This window comes from Seriola aureovittata, chromosome 18, assembly GCF_021018895.1.
Source record: "Seriola aureovittata isolate HTS-2021-v1 ecotype China chromosome 18, ASM2101889v1, whole genome shotgun sequence".
Taxonomy (NCBI): domain Eukaryota; kingdom Metazoa; phylum Chordata; class Actinopteri; order Carangiformes; family Carangidae; genus Seriola; species Seriola aureovittata.
In genome coordinates, this window is record NC_079381.1 from 4677671 (window position 1) to 4701629 (window position 23959).

Sequence of the window (23959 nt, forward strand, 5' to 3'; positions counted from 1 at the left end):
AGGAAGGAGTGGGCTGAGACTGACGCCTTTCTCTCCTTTATAAATCAGGCTTTATGAGTTCACATAGTGTCGCTTGTGCATTGGGCCGGCCCCAACTCCAAAACAATTCAAAGAACAGTTTGTTGGTCTGTCCCTCAATGGCACAAAGCCGCTCATTCAGCCTGAGTCTGAGTGTAGGAAGTCATTTACCCCAATTCTCTCAATTCATTTCGATTCAACAAAGCTTTATTGGCACAATATTCACAACAACAAAAATGTTTGGAAATAGAAAATAAATACAATGAATACATAAAAAGTAGGCTACAAAGACAAATAATTACTCTTAATGAATGTAGACAGGGTGCGAACAACCACTGATTCATAAAAATATAGATGAAAAATTCTGTGTATAATAGATTTTAACTAGACAAGGTCAAAACCTGATATTTGGCTGGACCGTTTATGGCCAACGTGCAAAATAAGGACGTAGTTTAAAACTGTTGTGGAGCCGCTGTAAACAACTGACATCATTGTGTCATATTTGCATTCCGCCTAGTGTCAGCTGGTTTCAGCTCTTTATCTGTTTGCTTCTCTCCTCCCCTCTGTGCTCACATAAAAATTATTTCAATTGTGTATCAAATAATTGACATTGTGAGTGAAACGTGGCCCATTAAGTCTACATGTTAACACTTCCAAGCCATTTCCAAGCTGCTGCAAGCTGCTGGAAACTCTGGTCTGTTGTCAAGAAATGAAGTAGTACATCCAGCCATGAAACATGTAAACTATAGAGAAAAATAATAATAATAATAGGCTTGGCTTGGAAGGATGGCTGAATTTAAGAAATCTTTTACACCTTCAGAACAAGAAGGAAGCTTATTGCAGCTCCTCACACAGCCAGCAGATGTCCCTCTTGCTTCACTCTATTGTTCTATGTAACACATTTGCCTGAGGAGAAAGTGTCCAAGTGTTGACAGCAAAGTGTTGACTTCTGTAAATCTGCAGCTTTCACTTTAAATTATACAATTTATCAGAATTTTAGCAGCAGAGAATTTTATTGAACCGTTCTACAGTTAATCATTCAATAATGTTTTATGTGCACACAGTATGTGTGCAAGATTGTAGCCTATTAGTCTATTAATTAGATAAAAGCAATAAAATTGCAGTGTTTAATAGAATAGAATCACAATCCTGGTTTTGATTTTAACTTATATAGTCAGAGCTCTGGTTAACTTTTCCTTTTTTATAATTCATACGTCAGTCTGGGAACTCCCCCCTTGTCTCCGTTTGCCTCTCCTCTTTCTCCTCATCCCCCTTTCCTTCACCATTCTGAGCCCCAGACCTCAGGGAACATCTGAGCCACATCAGGACTCCAGAAGCCTGGCAGATGTGGATTCATCTCTACTTGACTCTTGAGCAATTAAGCAGCCACTGTCTGAAGAGACAGACCTGGTATGCGATCAGATCTGGTTCTTGGACTCTCAAAATTTAGGATCTAGATCTTTACACCCGAGAGTCTCTACCCGATGAAATCCTGGAGTATGAGGGTGAGCCCGGTGTTGCAGCTGTCTGTTTTGCTGATGGGATTCTGTCAGGCCCATCGTGCCCTGGCAACAGATGACGCCTCCACATCACAGGAGTCAGGTGAGGTTCCAGTGTCCCAGCTGAGGATGCTCTCACTGGGACTGGCTCACCTGCTGCAGGGGGTGGAGAAGAACACCGAGCAGCTGGAGCAGCAGGGAGAGCAGGTGGCGGCAGAGCTGGACGGGGCCACCAGGAGTCTGGAGAGCCTTCATAAGCAGAGTTTAAAGTCAGGACGGACTCGCAGGCAGGTGAGGAGGAATCGCATTTTCCAAAGGAAATACACTTTTCAGCGCCAGTCATGCAGATGAAATCTTTGCCCTGTTTTATGACTCACAGGCTCAAACGCTTTTGTTTTGAAATCAGACTGCTTTGTAGTTTGAAAGAGGGACATATATATTAAATTGTATATTGGGAATGAAAAGTGCAAGACTAATGTCAATGAGAGTCCTCTGAAGACCAAGTATACTATGAGTCAAGGTCTAAAAACCATTAAAAAAAAAGTCTAGAACCCACCAAGAGAATATTGGGTGTAATGCACATCTGTTATAATGTGTTGTCCTTCAGGTGAGGAGGGACCTGCAGATACTGAGTGCCCGGGGGGACAGGGTGTGGACGGCGGTCAAAGATCTGCAGAAGGGGCTGGAGGATCTGGAGACAGAGCAGAGAGCCATGCAGCACCGGATGAACCAGATCCTCCAAAGAGTGAAGAGCCTCACTCAGCCGAGGTCAGGAGGTCAGACTCAGCTCGGCGTTGGCTTCATGAGGGTGAGAAAAAAAAATGAAGAACTAATCCTGTAGACCACCAGGAAGTTGTTCTGGTGACACAGATACACGGGTATGGTCATATTAAAAGAGAAAAGATCCTTCCCCAAACGGTTACCACAAAGTTGGACGTAGACTGTTGAAAATGTTGCTGTCGTATTACTTCCCTTCACTGGAAATAGATCCAGGCCTGAGTTAGACAGGTGTCCACATACTTTCTGCCATGAAGTGGACTTGCTTTTTGCTCAGTTTTGTTTTTTAGTAAATAACACAATCAAACATAAAATACCAGTGAATTCTTCTGTCTATTATAACAGACAATTGTCAGTGTCAGAAATAACAGATTTGACCTTTGATTTCTTTGTTGTGTTGTAGGTTATCATGGATAAACAGGCCCAACAGCTTGCCAGTCTGAGCTCAGTGGTTTCAGCCCAGGACAGGCTGATCGACAGACGCCTGCAGCGCATTCAACATCTGGAGAAACAGGTACGTAACCCTGGGGTTGAAAACTTGTATCTTATTCTTATTAAAGTGCATAATCTATAAGGGAAACAAGGTCAAGGAAAAGAGGAAAGTCTTGCAAAGTCCCATTTTTATTACTGCTGCTATTATAAGACATTTGGATGTATTTTAGTCCTAAGTATCTTTACAGTCCATTTTAAAAACTTGTTCAAAATTACTAATAGTTGCATTTGTCATTTGAGAAATTAGAGGACCTAACTAAATTGTTAGTAATCATTTTAGTAATAGTTATGTGATAACAATATATATATAATATTATATCTATGTTATATTATTATGTTTATATAGCAAATTTCACCTGAAACAACAACGTGCGTTATGTAAAAAACATGCAAATGTGTGTGTGTGTGTGTGTGTGTGTGTGTGTGTGTGTGTGTGTGTTTTAGGTGTCTGACAGCGCCCCAGCAGCACTGAGGGCAGATTCTGACTCCAACTGTGTCTGATGAGGACAGCTGCATCAACACACACACACTTGAAACAAATTCCCTCACAAGCAGCAGTGAAAATGAGTTTGTAAAGAATGAACTGTACTACAGTGCAGGTGGAGATGAAAACTATTGGGACTACAATCAGCCTGTCCTCAACCAGATACAGCTCTGTTCACAAAGGGTTCAGAAATAAAACGCTCCTGTACTTGAGTCATCATGTTGTGCCTCTGACTTCCACAATACTGTGGTTGACGACGGTGTTGAAATGTCGTGTGAAGAGAGTTTGCTCATACACACCCGAATAAACAGACGCACACTAGAGGCAGAGAAACCTTCAAACTACAACACACAGTTTTTGTAACAATAAAAAAAAAAGTTAGAAGTCAGAATTTACAACCAACACATTTCCGGCCTTATATAAAATCTAATTGCGTTCAGAACCAAAACTGTAATTGAAGTTCTCTGCAGGATTATTAAGTATAAAAATGTAACGAAAAGCTAAATTTATGATTTAATGTGTAATGAATTCACACACAGGCCATTAGGTTCAGTCAGCAGCGGTGCAGAATGTAAGGTTTTTAGCCAAGCGTGGCTCAGTGTATGCTAATGCTGAGACTGCCCTCCTTTCATACAGCGCCAAGTCAATTAAGTCAAAATTTTATTTTGTCCAATACTTTTTGGTTATTGAGCAAAAACTAGGCTAATGAAATCCCCATCAGCTTCATCTACTTTGTGTCTAGTTAGGTAGTTAATTAGCAATATTAGCACGCTAATATGGGTCGTCACGCTAACATGTGAAACTTGGTGAACCTGATAAATATTATACCTGCTTAGCATCAGTATGTTAGCATTGTTGTTGTATTGACATTAACAACAGAGTAATGTTGTGCATCACTGAGCTTCTTGTCTGTAGAGCCTGTAGCCTGAATTTAAAGGGACAAGTCAACTCTTAAACCGTCTGGAAGTTTGTTCCACCTCTGCTGCATAAATGCTGCTTTTCCATGTTGAGCTTGGACTCTGAGAACAGTTTGCAGGCCGCTACCAGAAGACCTCAGAGGGTACATATGGTAAAAGACAGTCAGAGGTGTTTTCTGGTCCTAAAGCAGACTTACAGGCCAGCAGCAGTCATTTAAACTCTGGAAACCAGCACATCAGACCTGAGGACTGATGTAATGTGTTCAGTTTCTTTTGTCTTTGTTAGGAGTTACCAGAGGGTGTACACAATTCATTACTGGTTTTTGGCTGCAGATGTATGTTTACTATCTGCTCAGTGCACAGTCCACCAGTAACACATACTGAAAAATTAAAAAAAATATTGCATGCTCATTATTAAATGAAATGGATTGAAAATTGTTTCTGGGTGAACTTGTTTACCACTGTGTGCCTATATGTATTAAACCCTCCCTTTAGAGGTAAAGGATTCAAGATCCAGAGCTGTGGCCTTACATAAAGAGAAATGCTTACATTCCTTGATCTCTAGGGGATCTTCAGTAAGTACTTAACCTCAAACAGTCTTGGTGCCATTTTGTCACAAGAGAGAAACTGAGGTGGGGGGGGGGGGCAAACAGGAAATCTTATAGTATGAAATCCAAACCACCAGCTCTGCACCATCATAAGCCGTCTCACAGCCAAATGTGACAAAGGTTGTGTGCTGAATCTTGGAGGACTAAGCTGATATCTGATGGCCTCAAGTCACTGTCTTGACATTCGACTTGCAGGCAGTCTGTCCCCACTGGTGTTCCCAAACAAACCTCCAACAAGTTGAACTCTGGCCCACTTAGAGGACAAAAGAGCAAGAGCTGGGCAGAAAAAAAAGAGGAAGAAAGGTAGTGAGAGAGGGGGAGAAATAGAGAAATGTTCTCAAGAGTAAATAGTAATGATACAATAGCGGCTGCAAAAAAGAAAGAAAGGATCTAAAAGATCAAAGGGAGGAAAGAAAGACAAAAAAATATAAAATGTGACCATACAGAGAGGTGACAGGAACATGGTACAGGTCATTAACATACAGCAGTGTTACTGTATATGGGGGGGGGGGGGGGATACAATGATCCAGTAGGAATTCGAAGCTTTAGAAGGTGTGTCAGAGCTGCAACAGCACCCCCTAGAGGTCACACTGAAACACTGACATTTTCATCCTTAAATTCAATCTAATTTTTTATTTTATTTTATCACTATTAATTTCATTCTTTTTATATTTTTGCTTGTTTTGAATCTAATAAGACAAGACTAATATGGGCCTGTTTTTGAAAATGTACCTCAGTTTTTTCCTCTGACATCTGCGGATTTAAACTCATTATAGTAACAGAGATTATTTTATCTATTTAGCTTTTTGCATTTGAAAAATAGTAATTGTGATTATTAGGCCAAAAATGATTCAAATAAATCTCTGCTGCCACTGTTTTGGAAGAGAACAAGGGAGTTAATAAGTTGATACCTAAGATAATATATGTTTGTTGATTTGATTGTCGTGTATCTACCACCACTTTTCACAGACATGTGGCTGGAGCTGACAGTCACACTGATAGTCACATCATATTAACAGTTGTCTTATTGTAACCATGTTGTGGTTTGAGAACTACAGACTGTGGCTTTCTCAGTGTGGCTGTAGGCTGTGAAGAACCAGTAGAGATGCAACATCTCTGCACTTCAGCCGTTTTGTTTTTATGTCACACCTTTATTTTTGCTTTCACAATACATCCTGAACATTGGTGCAGCGGCCATTAACACTTGAGTCTGACACATTTATGGAATTGACCGATTATAGCGAAAGGTCACGTCGTTAGATGTGACAGAAAAGGATGTGCCATATTGAACAAGACTAGTCAGCTGGTTGCCACAAAGCTTGTGAATGGGCCAGTGATGGTGCAACAGCTTCAGTAAACGAGATAAATGACTGAGCAGCTGACCATCTTGTGTCAGTACAACAATATAAAAATACTCCAATAACAGTAAAAGTCCTGCATTCATAATCCCACTTAAATAAAGAATAAAAAAAGTACTTGGTCTCTGTGATTATATATCATTGTATAGATGACATTATTCAATAGTTTTTTGTTTTGTTTTGTTTTATTGGTGAAGTAACGGACCAAGTAGTGACATGGAAGACATGGTGACTTAGAAAACATAAAATAATATAAAACATAATGGAAAGACAGTTGACAGAACTAGGGGTGAAGATTGGATTATGTTAGGTAGGGTATGTTGTAGAAGGGTGTTTGCATGGAAAGATGTTTAGGAGTACAATAATAATAATAATAATAATAATAACATTATTAATACGGAATTTGTCATTATATGATGTACAAAATATAATATCTTGACATATTTGTGTGTATGTTTGTATATATACAGCGGACAATAAAAAATTATTATTATTCATTTTGATAATCATTACTATAATTAACATGAAACAGGGGCCCATTTGACACACTGCTTTTCTTTATGGAGTCACAATCCAGTCAGGCTGGGAACAACTGGGAACCTCTTTAATAACATGTTGGATTTTGTTGTCTTATTATATTTTTTTTCATTTAAAATCTAATCAGTAACTACAGCTGTCAGGGAGATGTCCATTCTTTGTGTTGCATAAAATGTAAAGAAAAAAATTTTATTTGAGTAAATGCACTTAGTTACATTACACCACTGGTTCAAATCCAGTTGGGTAATTTTGTTGATGTCATTTCCCATCTCTCTCTCTGTTGCCTCATTTCCTGTCATCTGTTGTCTTCTCTCCTATAAAGATATAAACTACCTTCCAAAGTAAGCAGCTATTAATTATAACATATGCTGCTCAACATCTAATAACTAATCAGTATCATCATCATCATCATCATCATCATCATCATCATCATCATCATCATCATCATCATCCCATTAAACATTTGCGTTATAGGAAATTGCTTTACATTATAGTCATCATCATCATCTTAATGATAAATCTCCACATAAAGACATGAAAATAAAACAACAAAACAAAATGAAAGTTCAATGAAAATAACTCTATAAAAAGTAAACCATAAAAACTTTGCAATACAAACAACTACAACTCAGTCTGATTCATGGGTCTGTGGAATAATACAACAGGTAGGCGGAGAGAGAGAGAGACAGAGAGAGAGAGAGAGAGAGAGAGAGAGGGAGGAAGTGGTGAGGATGCTCTACAGTCGCTGCAGCACTTCATCTCATCTCACCACATTCAGTCAGTCTGCCAGAGAGTTCATACCGCACAGCGTCTGCCTGTCATCGGTGCTTCACTGACCTCCATTCACCGCCATCTGCATACGACCATGTCTCTTCAGGTAAGAGGGCAGACAGGGTCCATGCCTGTTCAATAAACTATGTTGTTCTTCCACTCAACTTTGTTATTCAGGGAGGATGGAGCCAAGTTTTATTTGTGTTTGTGCATCAGTTGCTCTCAGCTACAGGTTTGTCGTTGTTTATCTCATGTAGTGAGGAATAATAGTGCTGTCACGAAGCCTCTAGGCCGTTTTTGTGTGTGTGTGTGTGTGTGTGTCGCTCAGGGGGAAGAAGAGCTGATGATGGTATCACAAGAGGAAATTAGCTGCACTTCCCTTCACCAGTCAGAGAAAGAAAGTAAAATGTCGGCAGTGAGCTGGATGGGGCTCTCATCGTTTACATGTATGCAAAGGAGGAGCTGGACTGTGCATGTCGTTTGGGAGTGTGCAGGTTTATTCACCTGAGCCTCAAGTACATACTGTCAGGTTGGAATACACCCAACTAATGCAGTCTAATACAACAGCCCTGCACTGAATCTTACTGAAACTCCGTGTTCACTTTGTGTTGAAAGTGTTTTAGAGAGCTGTTTAGCAGGTTTGTGTTGCTGTTGACTTGTATTGCATTATACTGACAGGTGTTTCTAATATCTATTCTAGTCTACGATCATAGACAGTGTTACTATTTTAAGTTTATATTAAAATAAAAGACTGCGGTTTCCACTTAGGGAGGACTACAGTGCAGTTTCTAAAAAGAGTCAGTTTTTTACTTGGTTTTCCACTTTGGTACAGATATTCACAGCGGTTATTTCTTTGATGATCCCCGAACCTTTCCTCTTGTACCACCAGCAAAAGCTCTAAATTTCGCACAAACACTCCCGGTCCTCAGATGTTGTGTCGTTTGTTGACCTCCTGACTTCTTATCAGGACGTCTCAACAACTATTGGATGGATCGATATGAACTTTGGTACAAATATTCATGCCCATCTTGGGATAAATTGTAAATGGTAACAACTTCACTTTTCATCTTGCATCATCAGATCAACATTTTATTTCATCTATTACTTCGGTTTACGACTAAACATCTCCAAAACTATAATGACATCCCCATCCCCCTCAGCTGTAGTGCTGATGAACGTTAGCATGCCAACACGCTAAACTATGATTGTGAACATGGAAAACATTTTACCTGCTGAACATCAACATATCAGCATGTGTCATTGTGAGCATGTTAGCATGTCAACACTAGCATTTAGCCCGAAAGCTAAAGAGCTGTGCCATAGAATATCCTGGCTGAAGGCTCTAAATAAAAGTACTGCATGTAAAAAGAAATGACTATTTTTATCTTTCGTTTTCATTTTAAACTTGTGTTTGCACTTTCATTTTAAACTAAATATAATAAAGAGCTTACTTGTGTAATACATGCACAGCTGAATATACAGCTGTCATTTGAAGAGCAGAAAACTCAGAAGTGCATTCTATGCCTGAGAGGACCTTGTAACTGTATCAAACACTTTGTAATCAATGCTTTCTATAGTGAAGTATCAAAGTATTAATCAGTGAGGCAATGATCTTTGTTTCCAAAGTGGCCACACACAGCTTCTGCTTTTCTGATGTAGACAAAGATTTGTATGATTGCTGTGAAAAATAATTGGTCATTAGATTTGAAAAGTAATGATTTAAAGTAGGATTCTGTGTGTATGAACACAGACCTTCAGTCTGTGTGTGGGCCTCAGGTTAATGGAGATAGTGACTGGACAGTCAAACCCTCCAGTCCCTCAGTGAGTCCCTCTCACTGATCAGCAGTTCAGCAGACTAAGAATTCATTTTTGTCATTGTTGTGAATGGAAAGCCGTGCATCTAATCTCTCTGAGTGTGCAGAACACAAACTGGTGTATTAGAAATACTTCATCTAACATGTTTTCACCCACGTCGTGCTGTTACGTCACTCAGTCTGTTTTCGCTAAACCGCTGCAGAGGGAACCTGAAATGAACCGTCGAAGACTGTGCAAATATAACTAACCCCATTCACCACTCAGTCCGCTAATCACTAAGTCTTGAAAAGGAATAATCTTTAGCGAGTTTTAGCAAGTTTGTTGATCTCTTGAGCCGCCTCTGATACAAATATGCCAACAAACTGCAAGGTAGATCCTTGACGAACAGTTTCATTCTCCATGAGTCAGACCACAAGACCACATCCTGAGGCAGTGCTTAAAATAAACAGGGGCTTGTCTGGTAGGATCTGTGCTTGATTTTGCAGGTTCTACTCAAGACACTAAGAGATGTTTTTATTCCCCAGATATTTTTTTCATTTACAGTCTCTAATAATTAAGAGAATCCAGGGGCACAGCTTGTGAACAGGAGAGGCAGGTGACAGCTTGAAGCCATAGGCTGCTGACAAAGTTAACTCCACAGCGATGTCAAAATGTGGCTCCCTCCACCTTAAACAACCAATGGTTAATTTGCAACAACGTCTCAGAAGCAGTGTTGCCAACTATTTTCAGTAGAGCCAGCACATATAATCACTAAATTTCCAACTTCCCTCATTAGGAAACCTCCCTTAATGATCACTGGCCTTATAATGTGGGCTATTTACAATGTGCCAATGTTGAAGTTATTTAGTTATTTATTTAGGTTTTTATGGTTCTCTATAATCTATATTTTGAAAATTATATGGTTTTTCACGTTCTTTATATCTATATTCAAAGAATTTTTTTTATCTTGTTTATATTTAAATTTTGAAGATTCTACCAATGTAAACATTTGGAATTATAAGAAATGCTTAGATTTTGTACATTTTTCGTTGCTGTCACATTATTTATTACATAATGTTGATGAACGCTGATTAGAGAGAATCTTTTGCCTAAGGCCCCAACGGACTCTAAAATCGCCACTGAACATATCCCTGATAGTTTCAACAATGCTGTTCCTTTGTGGACAACAATACAATATGTCTGATCAACATAATACATTTAGCAGTTTTATGGACCAGCAATCCACCAGCATTTTGTTCACTGCTTTGGCCTCTGTAGAGCCTTTGTATTATCAGAGTGCTGATTGCTAAACTTTTTGTAGGTGACAAATGCTGCAAATTACAACCCATCGTTGTAGCAGCTTGATTCATGGCATGTATTTAACACAATGTAAAAATACAGATGATGCTGATTGAATCACAACACAATTCCTATGAAGATTTCATTTTAAACAAATGTACCACAGTCATTTCTACATCACGCTCTGTCACCACACCACAATCAGCCAATCACCACACCTACTTCTAAGTAAGCTATTTGTTGTTTCCGTTTTGGTCATCGCTGTGTCCTTTTAGGGAGTGCAGGGCCACACATGTATGTGGGAGAGCAGTGAGTCTCCTCTGCGTACTGTTATAAAACAGGGGGATTTGGTACGTAATGGTTTTTCCAATCCCTCTTAATTGGGATCAAAGGTTTTGTTGTGCAGGATTCTGGCGTTAAAGACTCGAGCAAACACTGGTGGTCCTTCAGAACCTAGCAGCACCTCAGACAGACAGGTCTGCACATTGTACAGGTCTGTGAGTTATATCAGAGTTTTGGAAAAAGACAAACTGCTGAAGTTTTTGAGGTTTTTGAGATCGCTTTAAGTCCCGAGACACTAAAGCAACTTGAGTGATCGATCGTAGTTGTGCAGTTTTTCACCACCTCACGCGTACTTTGCATTGACATTCATGCAAATGCCACACACTGTGTAACTCCTCTTCCCTCTACTCATCTACAGGAGCAGTGTACCTGAAAAATGCAGTTTTGGTAAAAACCAATTCAAGGTAAATCACTGCGTCTGCTTGTTCATTATTGAGTGGGGGAAAAAGGAACTCACGTATGGCCGAGCTTCCCTCTAATCAAGTTCTCTCTGTCCAAAAGATGTCAACCGCAACCACCGACAGTGTAGAAGAAGGAACCAAAACCTCTAAAATGTCAAAGGATCATAAAAAGGTAAGTGGACATTTATTTTCAAACCTCAACCATCCTGTTTTTGGAAGACAGATGCAGATGACAGATGACTCCCACATGTCACATCATAATTTTTATGAATGAAACCTTTCAGCTGTAGCCTACCTTTGTTTCAGGAAAAAACACTGTTGTTTTCCAGGAACGTAAGAAACAAACAAACTAGATTTCCTTGTCTATCTGTCAGAAATGAAGGTGTTTCATGTGTCTGGACAAGTGTGTCAGCAATCACATATACTAATACCGTACATTTAACAAGCCTGCATGAAGGATCAGTTTTCAGGTACATTGTGTTGTCTGAGTTTTAACACCCAGAACCAAAAATGAGGAAGACATACTTTTATATGAAAGGCGTGTTTACTTCCTCCACCATGAAGGTCCTGTTTGCTGTTTGGTTTGTGTGTCTGGTTTGTGTTAGATGTGAGATAAGCTTGATGAAGTGTCTACAGCTGGGGTCAGCCCTATGTTCCCACATTTCTTAGAACTTTTTTTTCACAGGAATTGTTGAAAATTAGGGTTAGGGTTAATGCTGTGGGAACATAGACACGCTCCCCTACGGCTATGCTAGCAGCTCTGTGAGGCTGTTCCAAGGCACAGCAATTCTTTGAGCTAAATGCTAATGTCAGCATGCTAACTTTACTCATAGACCAAAATATCAAACAGACTGAAATTCTGACTTTCTATTGGCAATGGATGAAAAAATAAGGTCTCAGCAAATTCTCCTTTCTTTAACAAACTCCTCCTTTCTTCTTCCCGGTGTTGTTAGCCCACAGCATCCATCCTGAGAGGAGCCATCCAGCTGGGCATCGGTTACGCTGTGGGAAACCTCAGCTCCAAACCAGACAGAGATGTTCTCATGCAGGACTTCTCTGTGGTGGAGAGCGTCTTCCTGCCCAGGTACACACTCATTTAAATACACCTTTTTATTTTTGACATTTGGTTCATGCAGTTTGAGAGAGCTGAGCTTGTGATCCATTAATGTCTTACATTGACTTCACCTTGTTTCATGATGCATGTACTTGGTCTATTGTATACCCAAATGATTGAAAGACTATATATATATATATATATATATGCAGTAAGTGTGCAATTTCTCAGTCTTTTATGGAAGAGCAAACTGTACACACTTTCACAAAATGTATTACATATTTCCTAATGGCCACAACCCAAAACTACAGTTTACCTTAACAAAACCATACAACATTAGTAGAAAACTATGGCACCTGTAAAATAAAGTGTATATTCAACATAGTTTTAGTACTAAAAGATAAAGGTATGCCAGGATACATGTGCAAGAAAAATAGGGAAGTCACTTTAAGAAGTGTGCAACCTGAAAATTTCTGCTTGAGTAGAAAACCACACATTGCAGCAGTAGGCATTTTTCGCAGCAGAAATGATGACTTGTCATAGTAGGAAAAACAAAACTGATAACGGCCCTGTCGTATTCAAGCCCTGCCAGTGTGACAGTAAGCCAGCATCATCATTCATTTTGTTATTTGTGATTTTGTTGCTTTCCCTGTCAAAAAGTAACAGGCAGCTATTGTCTAACAATAACACCTTTTGTTTATCCTCTAGTGAGGGCAGCAACCTGACTCCAGCACATCACTACCCAGACTTCCGGCTGAAGACGTACGCCCCGCTGGCCTTCCGCTACTTCAGAGAGCTGTTCGGCATCAAACCAGACGACTATCTGGTGAGTGTGGGGGACTCTCAGAGACAGTCACATTCATATCATCGTCCTGATTCAGCTCAGTGTGGTGGAAGTTTCCACCGAGTTGACTGCAAAACTGAAAGTATCACATCGTTCTGAATTTCAGTACTCCATTTGCAACGAGCCTCTGATCGAGCTATCCAACCCCGGCGCCAGCAGTTCGTGGTTCTACCTCACCAGTGACGATGAGTTCATCATTAAGACGGTGCAGCATAAAGAGGCGGAGTTCCTGCAGAAGCTGCTGCCTGGTTACTACATGGTGAGCTGCTCCACTGACACAAACTCTCTCTTTTCACAAGCACACCGAAGCCCAGGTTTATCAAACTGCTAAACAAAAAGAGACATTTTTGACTTAAAGGTGCCCTGTGTGAACAAACAAAGTTATGTTTTTATCCAGTATTAAACATCTGTAACCTGAAGTTTACATCCTTGTTGTACTTGCTTGTGGTCTTCCTCCATCTGGGCCTTGGTTGACACATTACCATGTTCTTTGTGTGTTACTGTTGCCAATTGTTAATCAGCTGAACAGTATGAAAACTGGCAGTAGGAATAAGTCTCGCGTTGCTCACATGTTTGTCCTCGTGTGTCCTCGTGCGCATAACAAAACAAGATAACGGTTAACTCGGAAAACATTTCTCCACAGCAGTAGTAATATTTGAAAATAACATTTTTTTTTCAGCTTTCATTCTCATACGATGTTGATTGCTGCTTGTGATTTTTGCTCTGCTGTCAGTAGAGTCAGCATCTTGATAAACATCCAGTGAAAAACGTTTTTTTCCTCAGTTGGTTCTGAGTGTATTTCTCAGAAGTCTGATAATCATCATCATCATGTCCAACCTGCTGAGAAACATAAGGATGTGGTGATACATCCGAGAACATGTATAACATGTGCGGTGTACTCAGGGTTATCTCTTTTAGTTTCAGTCTCAAGGTTTGTCAGGCCTTGGATTTAGTCATTTTCTGGAAGTCTTTTTCATGGACCTACACACACATCTAAAAAACCATGTCAATAACACTGTTAGGTATGCAAAGAATTCAGGTTTCTCTTAACTTGATAACAAGTTTCTGAGACTCAGCTGTTTCTGTTCAACATTATACTCTAAATAATATTTGTCTTTGTTGTAGAATCTGAATCAAAACCGGAGGACGTTGCTGCCCAAGTTCTACGGTCTCTACTGCATCCAGTGCAGCGGTGCCACCATCCGCGTGGTGGTGATGAACAATGTGCTGCCGCGAGCCATGAAGATGCACTACAAGTACGACCTGAAGGGCTCCTCGTACAAACGGCGTGCCTCGCGCAAAGAGCGCGCCAAATCCTCGCCCACATTCAAAGACCTGGACTTCCAGGAGATGCACGAAGGCCTGCACTTTGACCTGGACAGATACAACGCCCTGATGAAGACTCTGCAGAGGGACTGTCGGGTGTGTTCACAGAACGATCTTGTATCTATTAACACAGCAGACCATGATGTTGGCATTCTGGGTAATATGAAGCTCAGGATGCCTGTTCTACTAAGCCAGTGGTTTCCAAACCCACTTGAAAATCTCAGAGATGTTGGCCGCCCGCATCTGACCCGATAACAATATGGAACCTAAATAATTCTGACCACTTGAACTGAAAGCAGAGGAAACATGTAGAAGGCTCCAGTCTCCACAGTGGCTCATCACAGTCATAGGAGCTTTTAAACATTTCTAATGTTTTTTAAGATCATTTCATTATAAAACATTAGAAACATTATTTATGTACAGTATATATATTTTATATATAATAATATGTTTTGCAAATGGTTTGTCAGCCCACTTGCAATAACTTCACAGTCCACCAACGGCCCACAGCCCCACAGCTTGGGAACCACTGTACTAAGCAAAAACAGTGTAGGGATTTTAACATTTAAGCAGAATTACAGATTTATGATTGCTGGAAAGAAGATTTTATCATTCTGACCTTATTTATTTCACAAGCAAAATCCTAGCAGATATATGAAAAATGTCGACACTGACAACGACTTAAACACGACCAAGTAGATAAAATAAACAACACAGCCTCATGGCTGATGATCTGGATGATTTCTTAGAGTGTTATTAGAAACTAAATATGTGGACTTTGTCCTGAGGGTAGTACTAAAGAAAAGATTCTCTTACTAAGATTGAAAGGGTTTAGAGCGCTGGAATTAAATGAAATACACTTTCTCATAATGTGAAACAATTCTTGCCAGCAGTTAAATGAGAAGATCATCACCCCTCTCAGGTCTGTACACTAAATATGAAGCTACAGCTAGCAGCTGGTTAAGATCATTTCAATGATATAAAACAGAGAAAAACTCACATTTAAGACATTGGAACCAGAGAATGTTTGGATTTTTCTTCTTTTTTTTTTTTTATCTTTTATCTAAATCGCTAATCAAAATTGTTGTTTGTCCGATTAAATATTGAACTTATCGTTTTAGCACTAAGACCACTCACAGTGGGTTTAAATCTTTCCTCGTCACAGCCTGAACTGAATTCCCTGCACAGCTCCACCCCTTGGATAACATTATGCAACCATGACAAGCCCCCTTCGTTCGGGCTTTAGCTGTTATGATGACCTCATTAGTGGCTGCCTGTTATTTCATTAATGTGAAACAATAGTGGCCACTTGATGGAGGATTAACCCCCAGCGAAGCGAAGCACCTGACTTCGTGTAATCAGGCTGAGCAGCTGGACTCTGCGGCACAAACTGGCCTGTCTGTGCGTAATGTGCTCTTATCGGGGCTCGGTATGCGACCTCCGTAAGTGTGTTATGTAACACAGTGGAAAGTAAAGGCCTCTTTGTTTACAGCAGCTACTTCAGGATATCAGAGCTTGGTCACAGGGATTGTACTGTACTTTTGGTTTGTAGATCCACGTTTAGTCCCTTTAACTGGAAGCAGTTTTGATGTCGGAGAGGTTGATTATTTTACCCTTTAAATGTCTTGTTTTATTGCATTAAGCAGATACTGATTATTAGTTTGCACAAATGCCTAGAAGATGATGATCTTACCCCCAAAATAATGACTGTTAGAAACCCCACGGGGAAAATTCTCTTTTGTCTTGCACTGTATTACATGGAGGTCAAAGGTCATGGTTGCAAAGCTGTGTCACAATTTAGGGACAGGATCCTTTAGAGGACATCTTCTGAAGGCCAGATTGTAGCACATATACACTGATTTGTCGCTCAAAATAAAAGCTGCATTTTTCCTCCGTATATGGAGGAAAGCCTCTAAACTGTAACAGTGTTGTCAGCAGTTTTACAACTTTAGCCTCCAGATGAGGATTCATCCTTGTCTTCCCGTGTAATACTTGAACATCCCTGCCTTTTTCAAATTGATCTTTCAGTTTAATTGCCTCTCATTTTGGTTGATCACATTCAGTTTCTGCCTCTGATCAGGTCTTAGAGAGCTTTAAGATCATGGACTACAGTCTTCTCCTGGGGATTCATGTTTTGGACCGGAAGCCTTTGAGCAGAGGAAGCCGATGTGACAGCAGGAAGGGACAGAAGGTCCTCTACTCCACCGCCCTCGAGTCCATCCAAGGGTCCGTGAAGGACCCCGAACCTGTGGCCGATGACGACACGTGAGGAAACCTCTTTGTGAACACTACCTATCTGTGCGGTGCTTGTACCACTTCTAATATCAACAAATACAGTTTTTTTCAGCTTGATTTCATATGAGTCAGTCAGTCATGTTTTATTCAGTGTGCAGGTGTTGCCTTTATTATATTAAAACAACTCTCACATTTCTTTACAGTTAAAGTGTGTATGAGGTCCGTCAGTGTTTCTCTTATCTGTCTACTCTGCTCTTTTCTCTTCTTTTCTTTCTTTTCTCTTCTTCTGTGTTTTCTTCTGTTTTCTTACACAAATTTCTTTCCCATATGAAATTTTGCACAAAAACTTGATCTGGTCCAAATGACAATAATCAAATATGGGAACGATTGTAGTGATGCTGTCGCTTTGGCAAGAGCTTCAAACTTTAACAAGTTTAAAAGTTTTACCAAACTGTAGGAAATCATAAAGTCGAGAACTCTTTTATTAAAAACTGTAAAAATCCATTGAAACTTTTTTTTCCTTTTCAGATTTGGTGGAATTCCTGCCAAACATAAAGATGAGAACCTGCTCATCTTTTTAGGGATCATCGACATCCTTCAGTCGTACAGGTGAGCTCGCAGTACAACCCACCCACCCCCCCTTCTTTCAGCACAAGCACAATGCATGATGGTATATGTTGCTTAGTTAATGAGCAGTGTACACTACTTCTCACAATGCATTGTGGGATACTACGTGTCCACTACATAGGGTATGATAATGTATTGTCATTATACGTTCAGACAGCGCAGAGGAGTATATAGTGAGTATGTGAGTGACTTTGAACACAGCCTTAATCTGTTTACTCACATTCATGTTTCGCCAGAGACGCAGCAGTGCGGAGGCTGTAGGTCATTTAGTGTTTGGTCTCATCTCTGAATGCTTAATTATAATCAGTTAAAAAACAGATAGACTGTATTTTAAAATTTTCATTTGAAAAAATGTGAATCTACTTTGTTTTCATTGATTTAGTATCTTTCTTCTTTCTTTGAATGATGAATGATAAATTAAAATTTCTAAAATGAATTAAAAATTTTATTTGAAAAAAGCTTTTAATTTTCACTTTTTATTATTACATTTACTCATGTGTCTGCCTGTCATATTCTATCTCACATGGTTTTTTCTCCTCCGGGTGCAGCGTTTACTATTTACCATTTCATGATCAATTAAGTTTTATTTTTTTAAATGTATTTTAACACTGAAAAAAATGTCTAGAATTATTCTGTTGGCCCACACCAGATTCTGTTGACATAATATATCAATAGAGTCTGTCCCGCACGACTCCATAGTCATACAGTATACTGTATTTATGATTACTGCCATTTTACATTGTACATTTGCAGGTTCATTAAGAAAGTGGAGCACTCTTGGAAAGCTCTAGTGCATGATGGGGTATGTAACTTCACTTCCTCTGTACGTGCACCTTTATATAGCTACATCAATACTGTATGTATCTCTTTGTGTTCGCGTGTGTGTGTGTGCGTGTGTGTGTGTGTGTGTGTGTGTATATCTAAGAGCTTTCTTTGTTTTTCAGGACACGGTGTCGGTTCACAGGCCCAGTTTTTATGCAGACAGGTTTCTGAAATTCATGGAATCGACTGTGTTTAAAAAGAGTCACCGTAAGCTCTTCCACCAACATAACTCCTGCGTCCTGTATTCTCTATACAGATCGGTTCAAGTTTTTCCTTTAATGCTCTCCTTCTCTGTCTCTCAGCTTTAAGAGGAGCATCTTCAAGGAGGAAGAGGAGTTCCCTCCACGCAGTAAAGTCAGCCTCTCAGGAGTTTCTGTCCCCACAGAAGGAGGAGAAGAAGGAGGAGAAGAAGGCCCAGAGCATGGACAACCTGGATGGAAACTGTAAGCTAAAATTACATTTTAGCAAACTTTTTTTTTTTTTTTTTTAGGAGAGGCTTTGATTCACTGATCGATGAACTGCTTGTTCCAACAGTTTATAGTTCCTCCAAACAACCAGATCTTCTTCCGAGGACTGCTGTTTCTTTTGAGTCAACCCGAAATGACGACGAGGACCTTGAAAACAGGTAGTGTATGTGTACAGCTCTCAGATCTAAGCCAAGTATCTTTAAGTGAGCTTATCTGGACTTCATAACAGTTTGATAACTTCACATGCACAGAAGCAGCCGTGCTCGCAGCTCAGTGGTGATTTCAGATAAAAGTTCAGCAATGTGTTTAACAGCATGAAACATAAAGCCTAAAGGGAAGGTTGTTGATAAAACTGGTGACCACAAGGCAAGGATACGAATGCACAAGTCAAAAACATGGTTTCAAAATACTCAAGATCTTTACTTGCAACACTTGGAAAGGCTGAAACGCTTGTCATGGAGAATGAAGACGAACTAGCTCAGAGGGAGAGGAGCGCAGAGACTGAGCCCTGAACCCTCGTAGTCGTAATGGACGTCACCTGCTAAGTGACTGAGTGTGAGAAGTGTAAGGGTTCAAAAAGGTAAAAAAAAAATAAAAATAGGAATGGGACTGCACCCATGTTGCTACGACAACACCAAAACATTGTGCGCACAATAGTGGGCTTGGGGCTTTTGATGTTACATTTTGTATTTCCTCCCTTTGTAAAAAAAAAAAAAAAATGTTGCATAAGACACAATCATAGCGGACTTGACGGTTTAACAGTGGGACAGCCCTCATGGACTTAGCAGGAAGGCACCTCAAAGTCTGTCGGTCTGTGAGGGTGGACATTGGGATTGGGCCTAAATACACTAGGAGAGGGGGAGACAATGAGACACAGGTGCAATAAATGAGGGGCGGGGCAGACAATCCCAGAGGTGGGAAACACAAAGGCAGGAAGTGGGGATCTGAAACGAGAGGAAAAGGTAAGTGACACAAAAATAAAACAGGAAATACTTCAAAACTCAAAAGAGAAAACATGAGCGGGGACACAGGGACTTGTTGTTAAGATATTACAGTCTGGACAGAAGTGGTGGACAGATTGATCAACAGAACGAAAATGCAACAAGTTTGAGGAGTCCCATTTTTCTTTTGTGCAGAATTTAGAAAAACCGGTATTTTGAAACTGAGGTTTAGCTTCGTGCTCGACATACAGTAGAGTCGAGGTGACTAATGTTGCAGCAGTTTGTGCAAACCCTTAAACATTATTACATTAACCTGTGTTTACGTTTTCCTGAGAAGTGACTTCTTTGGCTGTGTAATTGTGCGTCCCTCAGAAGCAAAGGGGGAAGTAGTGTGACTGTTACGTCATAGTGTCGTAGATCCTCTCAGAGAGGAGGTCGGGGTGGATAGTCTGACCATGAACCTGGAGACTGCTGTTAGCAACCGTCTCCAACCAACTGTTAACCTTGTTTTTATAAATTAACCACACCTTATCCATAGGCAAATAAAAAAACAATCGGCATGTGAATCCTTTTTTTGTCATACAGTAGGAAATGAGTCATTTTGGAGAAACAGGTTAAGTTTGGAGGTTGTGTTGAATTTGTGAGTAAAAGACAATTATGAATATCATCAAAATTTGAGCTACAAGCATAATGTTCAAATATACATCAGTACTATTTACTAGTATATTTTATATTCACTAGTATTTTTATGTTACAGTGAGGACCGACGAGCCTCAAGTTCAACAATCGCTCTGGACGATCCTCTGCCGTCCCTCAGCAGAAGCCAATCAGAGTCTGAACTGGACGTCTACTTGGTATGAAGTTTTTCATACCGATACAATCTGCAAAAAAATTCTGTAACAAGGTCTTAAAGGATGAGGCTGGTATTATCCTATATTCATTTCACTGTCAACAAATCCCAACCAGTCAAAGAACAATGACGAAGAAACAAAGTCCGACTTTTAATATTGTCCTTCCTACTTTGTCTGTGTCTCTCAGCTCCAAGAAAAATATAGAACATCACCAGCCTTATTCTTTACAATCCTACTGACCAGAACTCTGCTAACCATTAGTTTGTAGATAATTTTAGTATTAATATAATTGTCATCATCATTTTTGCCAAAACTGCAATGAAATCTAATTAGAGGAGCTCAATCTCCATTTGTATCGTCCTAAAACAGTGATTGTGAGGTATTTGTTGGTGAAACTTTTCACCCAAATATAACATCAGATCCTCCACATCCCTCATTTAGACGCATGAGCATGCAGACTGCCCTCACCTGTTTACTTATTCTACAGTTCTCAAATGGTTATTAATTGTAATAATATATATATATATATATATAATATAATTATTAATTATTAATTATTGGTTTTTCTCAACATATATATTAAACCTTTTCTAAAGTGTGAAGCCTATTTTGTAATATTACTTTTTGTTTTCTTGTTACATAATAATTAACTAAATTCTCGTAACTGTACACATTTTCATATTCTCAGATCAGTTTCATTGGCCCTAATACTTTGCACTGGTGTATTGGGGAACATTATTCCAGATGAACTCAGGGGTCACTGGGTGTCTCTGCATTTTCAGCATCACAGAGACTCACCCAGGCGACCCAGCTGGAGTTGATCAGTCGTTTCTGTCCAAGCATCCATAAACTGTAAGCAGCAAATGACATCCATAAACTCTTCTACTGATTTTTTATTATTTTTTTATTATTGATCTTCTTTTGTGGACAAGACACTGTTTCACTGGGCGATGTCAGCTTCACCTCTGGATTGTGTCATCAACAAATGACACACGCTTCCTTCTGATGACAGAGTTTTGCCTCATCATAACCACTGTAGAAACATGTAGACATGAACATAACAATCTGGCCTTTAACCCTGACCCTAGAGAGATTACTATCCATTAAATGATTACATCTTCCTGCTTAACGCTTGCCATTCTCCCAGCATGCAATTTCTCTCATCTTCAGGAAACTTTTCTTCTTTGGTGGTAGTGGCACTTGGTTTCCTAGAGGCCGCCCTGGCATCCTGTGACGTCCATACTGTATGACTCAGCTTACATGTGTGTCAGCCTGAGAAACCTCCATGAGTTCCCTTTTCTACAGAACTTCTCTTACATAAGCACAAAATCCTCATTCAGGCTTATACAGAGCTGTTCTTCAGCCCACATTAAGCATTTCCACTCTGTGGGAAGCCTCCAGACGTCGGAGTTAATCTAATCTCAAAGCCTCTGACAGAAAACAGTGGGATTCATAAACTACGGTGACAGTAAAAAAAAAAAAAAAAAAGTATATAGTGGATTTATCTGCCAGCCTCCACTTGTCTTCTTAACACTTATTTTTACCCATTTGCTCAGACAGATGATCCTCACTGTTTTTAACCTTTAACCACAAAAAAAAACATTAAGGCAGGACTGTAAGTACAGTGGTCTTCTTTACCCCTTGATTTCATTGTTATTTAAAGGATCATAACAGTGTCTGAATGGTTTTGCTGCTAAATTGTGCAAACACAATGTTCTGGGCCTTTAAATTACACAACGATGAAATGCAGGGCATGACTAATTTCTACACAGACTCACAAAAAAACGTGTGTGTGTGTGTGTTTGAAGCATTATTTAAACATTATAATTATGTAAAGATTGTACTGACTCATTGGAATTTCCAATATGTAAAAATAATGATGCAGAATGGATGGATTAAGAGACACTGGGCCCCTGGGTGCAGACACCACCACCATACCTTGTAACTGTTCAAGTTTTAATTATTGTTACCTAAATGGAAAAAATATATCTTTTTTTTTTGTTTTGTTTTGTCTTCTAGTGAGGTGAAGTGAGCAATGGGGTCCTCTCCAGCCACCTGTACGTCTGACCTTTGACCTCCCAGTCCCACTGCATCAAGACATCAGGACCTCACACCAGTGTAAAAGTGACACAAACTACAGGCGGCAACATGTTGATGTCAGTCTCTCCACAGTGAGCCTCACTCCGTGCCACTTTGACTTTCCTTTGCAAGTCAAACTAAATGTGCCAAATCCCGTCAGTAACAGATGTGGAAACAGTCAAAACACGTAGATAGCGTTTTTTCTGTGTGTTTAGGATCACTGAATCCCCGTGTTAATATAAAACACTATCATTCTGCCTCTTCTCCTGTTCTTGTACTATTTGCTGCTAACAAACAAACTGAGTGTCAGTGTGTCCTCTGCTCTTGGACGTCTGATTTTCTGTGTAAATGTTCACATTTCTCAACGGCTGGATCCCTGAGGAAAAAAACTGTCTTATTACTTCTTAATCTCTTACAGAAGAAAACATTTTCCTGTTATTTTCAAATCATATATTTATACAGAGATGTGTATTGAGATGTTTCTGGTTTCAGGTGTCTGCATGAAAAATTCCATACAAACCTTGCAAACCTTATGTCAAAGTGATTTTTAAAATCCCAATTTGCATAAAACAATCTATCAATCTATCAATACACAGTAATTAGTTTAATATTATTCAAATATGAAGAATCTGCTGCCACCATGACAAAAATACTGACCCAGTTTGCTATGACAAAAAGCATTTCTAGGTTTTCATGTTATAATTACATAATTTACTCATAGGTACTATAGCAATACGATGCCATACTACAGGATGTAAAATGATTCATGCTTAATTAAATGCTATAATCACATATTTTCTAAACAGTTTTCTTTTCTGTTTTTTTGTATTCTTGTGTCATTCCTCTAGAGAATGTACATTTTGTCTCCACTGGGATTTAATGAAACTGTTATAAACTCTGAATCCTGCGGGTAAATAATGACCATTACGTCAGCTGTCTTTTCTTTTTTGTCCACATGCCTTTAAAAATTGTATAAATGTGTGCTTTGATGTGATTTATAGGTCTACAACTGTATTATAGCAATACTTGTATCTGTGAAATAAACTAATATTTAATGCCCTTACGTTGATACTTGTATCCTTTCTTGAAAACTATAAATATTTTTATTATCTACACCTCAATAACACAATAAATTACAACAGGTTATACAGTATTAAATTACAGTTACAACTTAAATGATTTTCAATGGGAAAATATTCAGTATATTTATACAGTTTCCTAGTAAAATATATAACTGAAGTAAAAAAAAAAAAAAAAAGGGCCATTCTATCAGCACCTATTATTATTGGACCCATTAAGAAATTATTACCATTTTGGGAATTTGTAATAATAATAAGAATCCATTGTCATATTTTATTTAGACACAAGGGGGCGCAGCAATGATACAGACATACACACAAACAGAAGATGGTCATG

General features: G+C 39.3%; 2 protein-coding genes across 5 annotated transcripts; both read left to right on the plus strand.

Annotated features, from left to right (window-relative positions):
* Positions 1-1306: 1306 nt before the first annotated feature.
* Positions 1307-3482, plus strand: LOC130186570 (uncharacterized). Its single transcript, XM_056403770.1, has 4 exons — positions 1307-1808; positions 2125-2325; positions 2698-2808; positions 3231-3482. Exons 1-4 carry the CDS (start codon positions 1503-1505, stop codon positions 3285-3287), a joined length of 675 nt encoding a protein of 224 aa, XP_056259745.1. The 5' UTR covers positions 1307-1502; the 3' UTR covers positions 3288-3482.
* Positions 3483-7425: 3943 nt separating this feature from the next.
* Positions 7426-23606, plus strand: pip5k1ba (phosphatidylinositol-4-phosphate 5-kinase, type I, beta a). 4 transcript variants are annotated; one of them, XM_056404383.1, is made up of 16 exons: positions 7426-7567; positions 11255-11300; positions 11398-11469; positions 12251-12381; positions 13060-13177; positions 13302-13454; positions 14321-14617; positions 16602-16786; positions 17285-17365; positions 18137-18185; positions 18328-18412; positions 18508-18648; positions 18740-18830; positions 20371-20467; positions 21247-21316; positions 22484-23606. In XM_056404383.1, the coding sequence occupies exons 3-15, from the start codon at positions 11398-11400 to the stop codon at positions 21283-21285; spliced, it is 1539 nt and encodes a 512-aa protein (XP_056260358.1). In that variant the 5' UTR covers positions 7426-7567; positions 11255-11300; the 3' UTR covers positions 21286-21316; positions 22484-23606. The 4 variants fall into 4 exon arrangements, with proteins under 4 accessions (XP_056260358.1, XP_056260356.1, XP_056260357.1 ...); XM_056404381.1 differs by lacking the exons at positions 7426-7567; positions 11255-11300 and having other exon boundaries at positions 11307-11469; XM_056404382.1 differs by lacking the exons at positions 7426-7567; positions 11255-11300; positions 21247-21316 and having other exon boundaries at positions 11307-11469.
* Positions 23607-23959: the final 353 nt, after the last annotated feature.

Excerpts from the sequence above, each read along its gene's own strand:
- LOC130186570 (XM_056403770.1), top strand. The coding sequence starts at position 1,503 with ATGAAATCCTGGAGTATGAGGGTGAGCCCGGTGTTGCAGCTGTCTGTT. Across the intron at positions 1,809-2,124 it reads CAGGACGGACTCGCAGGCAG|GTGAGGAGGGACCTGCAGAT; the intron begins GTGAGGAGGAAT and ends GTTGTCCTTCAG. Across the intron at positions 2,809-3,230 it reads TTCAACATCTGGAGAAACAG|GTGTCTGACAGCGCCCCAGC; the intron begins GTACGTAACCCT and ends TGTGTGTTTTAG.
- pip5k1ba (XM_056404381.1), top strand. The coding sequence starts at position 11,356 with ATGGCCGAGCTTCCCTCTAATCAAGTTCTCTCTGTCCAAAAGATGTCA. Across the intron at positions 14,618-16,601 it reads CTCTGCAGAGGGACTGTCGG|GTCTTAGAGAGCTTTAAGAT; the intron begins GTGTGTTCACAG and ends GCCTCTGATCAG. Across the intron at positions 20,468-21,246 it reads CTGAACTGGACGTCTACTTG|CATCACAGAGACTCACCCAG; the intron begins GTATGAAGTTTT and ends CTGCATTTTCAG.